The sequence below is a fragment of the Perissodus microlepis genome, chromosome 4, assembly GCF_051167445.1.
Source record: "Perissodus microlepis isolate ML-2025 ecotype Zambia chromosome 4, ASM5116744v1, whole genome shotgun sequence".
Classification (NCBI taxonomy): domain Eukaryota; kingdom Metazoa; phylum Chordata; class Actinopteri; order Cichliformes; family Cichlidae; genus Perissodus; species Perissodus microlepis.
In genome coordinates this window covers 1,179,709-1,183,361 of record NC_140464.1, presented here as the reverse complement: position 1 = coordinate 1,183,361, position 3,653 = coordinate 1,179,709, and the positions used below count along the sequence as shown (strand labels likewise).

General features: G+C 35.6%; 1 protein-coding gene across 1 annotated transcript; it reads right to left on the bottom strand.

Moving 5' to 3' along the window:
• Positions 1-287: 287 nt before the first annotated feature.
• Positions 288-3,069, bottom strand: LOC146387924 (GTPase IMAP family member 9-like). Its single transcript, XM_084924745.1, has 2 exons — positions 2,976-3,069; positions 288-1,738 (listed from the first exon to the last, which is right to left on the bottom strand). The coding sequence occupies exons 1-2, from the start codon at positions 2,986-2,988 to the stop codon at positions 993-995; spliced, it is 759 nt and encodes a 252-aa protein (XP_084780871.1). The 5' UTR covers positions 2,989-3,069; the 3' UTR covers positions 288-992.
• Between the last annotated feature and the right edge of the window lie 584 nt (positions 3,070-3,653).

Genomic DNA, 3,653 nt, shown 5'->3' with positions numbered 1-3,653 from the left:
CTGAACTCTATGAGCCTTGCACAAGAGGTCAAAGAGAGGCCATATCAAAACTTTTCACAATAAGAGAATGTTAGCATTGGTAATACAGCTGCAGCCATAAATAGTAGCACATACAGGTTTTTGTTTCAAATAAAGAGCTCATTCCTTTATATTTACATTCCAACTAGTACTGGAATAAAGTTAGAGCACAACAAACTCCATTTCATTTCATTTCTACTCAAATCAAGAAGTTTAAGTTTAAATTCCCAGAGGACTTAGCTGTTTTATTCAGTGTTTTCAAATGTTGCATCATGTTCCAGTCAGGCATCCTTCCTCTGTGGAGTTGCTTCTTTCTGTCTTTTAATCAGAGCAGGAGGAGAATTCAACCCAAAGGCCTCCTCTTACACATGGAGACAAAGACACTCAGTGGTATTTTAACTTTATTATATAAATGAATAGCAAGAAACAAACATCACACAAGTACAGAAAGAGTTCAGGCAGGTGACATGTAGCAAGTCAAAAGTCCACATTTTAACATTTTATTTATTTATTCATTCATTATTTTGATGAAATAATGAATGAACTGGTTGTTCTAAATTGCCACAGGTGTGAATTTGAGTGTGAATAGTCTTTGAAAACCCCACCTGCTCCTCCACACACAGCAGCGGGGGTGGAGCAAAGATTTAACAGTTTAGGAACAGTTAATCCCCCAAAACATATTAAAAGTAAAAGCAAAAAAGAAAAAAAAAACATTTTAAAGCATCCAGACTTAATCTTTCACCTAGTAACGATTTAACTAATTTTGATTATAAACTGCTGACATGTACAAACCCAAAAACTTAAAATATAATGAAAGCAGAACAGAAACATTTAAAAATCCTGCGGAATATCTTTTTGAGCATAAACATTGTGTAGACAGAGATATTCATGAAAACTATCATCTAATCTCATCAAAGGAGAAATCTCTGTGTACAACAGACAAAATCACTCTGAGAGGCATTTTTTCAGGGGCCTCATAGCCATTCATCAAACTCCTTTGCCAGGTAAGAATTAAGCTGTATCAGTTCCTCAGCTGATTCTTCACCCAGCACAGGAGTTAACAAGCCCTTGGCCACAGAGGTCAGTTCCCTGTTTGCAGCACTGACCTGATATTTTGGTTTCAGCCTGTTCTTATGTTCTTCCAACATTTCCTTGGTGTAATATTCTTTGCCCTCTGCCTTGTTAGTTTGCACCACCTGATTGATTTTGTCCACCAGCTCCTTTACCTTTTCAGTTTTCTGCTCTTTTTCACCTTTGTTGTTAAGGACACAGTAGTTCTCTGTTTTAAAACCAACTCTCTGAGTAAACTTTGTTATCTCATCCTCAGCTCCATCTACATGAGTCATCAAGAGGAAAAAGTAAGGCCCTGACGCGTCGCCAAACATCTTCTTCAGGACTTCCACTCGTTTCTCGTCTTGTGTGTTATCGCTCTCCCATTTTTGCACATACAGGAACACATGAGGACCCTGATCAGCCTCAAACACGGATGCAGTGATCTTATTCAACACTTCCTCTTTTTTATAGTTGGTGTGGCACAGACCAGGAGTATCAACTAAAACCAGTTCTTGGTTTCCAATACGTGCCGTCTCCGTCTTCCACGGTGTTGTATCTGAGAGAAGGGGGTTCTTCTCCACAGCAGGTTTACCCAGGAACGTGTTGATGGTTGAAGTCTTCCCAGCTCCAGTCTTTCCAACGAGGATAATCCTCAGCTTCTTTTGCTCTGTGAGAGAATTGAAATAACATATTTCATTGTAATTATAATATTATATGACATATGAGTACTGCAGCAGTTAGAGTGCAAACAAGACAGGCATGGATGTAAACAGGAACTGATGTTAGCTTAAATTGTGCCAAACTGCATTTATTTCTTACTTTCTTTTGAAAGAAATATCTGTACTGTTGCACTCATCTGAGAATATGGTTTGAAGAGCCCTTGACTAATATATTCATGAAAATTAAAGCCTGGAAAGCTGTTTTTCCTGCCTGTCAAAGTCTTGAAGTTGCTTGATCAATGAAAAAAATGTCATTAATTAATAAAATCTATTAGTAATCCAGTAAACTGCTCCATGCCATAAAGTTAAAGTATTAGATTATGGTAGAAAATAAAATACATTTCCAAATATCCAAAATAATATATATGGCAAACCAAGTAGTGAAGGGCAATGTGAAAGCATCTAACTTTAAACATAAATATGATTACTAAGCAATAAAAACTAGAATTAAGTGAATGCTAAACAGCTTCAATTGTTTCAGCTGTACAGTTAAATAAATCTATACTATCAATGCACAATCTTAAAACTTTATTTTATTATCAGTAACTTTGTTTTAAATTTTGTTCCAAAAATTGTGTCAGTTTAATTTAATCAAACTGAAGTGAATCAATGAATTGCTATATGTGTGCTCAGAGATGATAAGTGAAAGAAAAGCGTAAAAGTGAGTCACTGCGAATGCCCAATTTTTCAGATTTCTGACATTTCTGATGTTCTGAGCAGCATCAGAGCATCAAGATTTAATGTCTCAGTCATCCGGGTCATGGTAATCTAAGGAGCTTGAAAAGAACAGCGATCAGACTTCTTTGAGTTTCTTGAAGACAACTGTCCACAGGACGAGAGGTGAAACGTCTTTAAGAAACTCGAAGAAGTCTGATCGCTGTTCTTTTCAAGCTCCTTAGATCTAAATTTAATGTTTTAAGAGTTATTTGAGAGAAAAGCTCATTTGTTTGGTGACAGGCTTTGATAATATGTCAGTACAAAAAGACAAAGAAAAACACCTTCAGATACATCCTGAAACAAGGTAATGCTCATGTGATAAAGGAAATGTTTTTTTCTGTTTGTTAACAACACATGCAAACATTAATTACAAGAGAATAAGTTCAAATATGTATATGCATATATATATAAAGATCTACACACACACACACACACACACACACACACACATGTATATAATGTACTTACCACAATTGGCCATTCTGTAGATTCTTCGTAGATGTGGTTGGTTGCTGTGTCGAGAGCGTTGCGTGTCTTGAGAGTCGTCAAAGTGCCTCGTAGTTCAATACTTTGTCACTTCATGTTTATATAATAAACGTCTGTGTACTTCCCTCCCCTTGAAGAGAGGTCACCAAACCAGTTTTAGAAAGAGCCAACCAATTACAAAATAGAAATCAGAATTAGATGCAGGGCAAAAAAAGTAAGTAAAAAGAAGCCACCAAAGAAGCAGATTTTATGTTGGTTTTTGATACATTAAAGCCACATTTTTAAATTTGGTTCTATATTTTCTGTTGCTTTGCTTGGATGCATCGGTACAAACAGGCCAAATATTGAGTGATTAAGACAATCACAGCAAAGTGGAAAGCTCTAAAATTTTGATTAAAGTGATGTTCAATTTAAACACATGTTCAGTTTTACAACAACTGTAGACGGCAAGGTAATTATTGTTACCTAAAACTAGACTTGAGAAGACATTTTGGTTCATTAAAAACTGAAACTATATTTTTGAACTTAGAAAACTAACAAAAATAGAACAAAATGATGAAGGAAATATCGTTAGTTTTAGTTTGTATTTTGTAAATATTTGGTCATATTTGTCAGATCAATCAGATCTTGCCTGATGAGGTTTGATGGACGTATTTATTG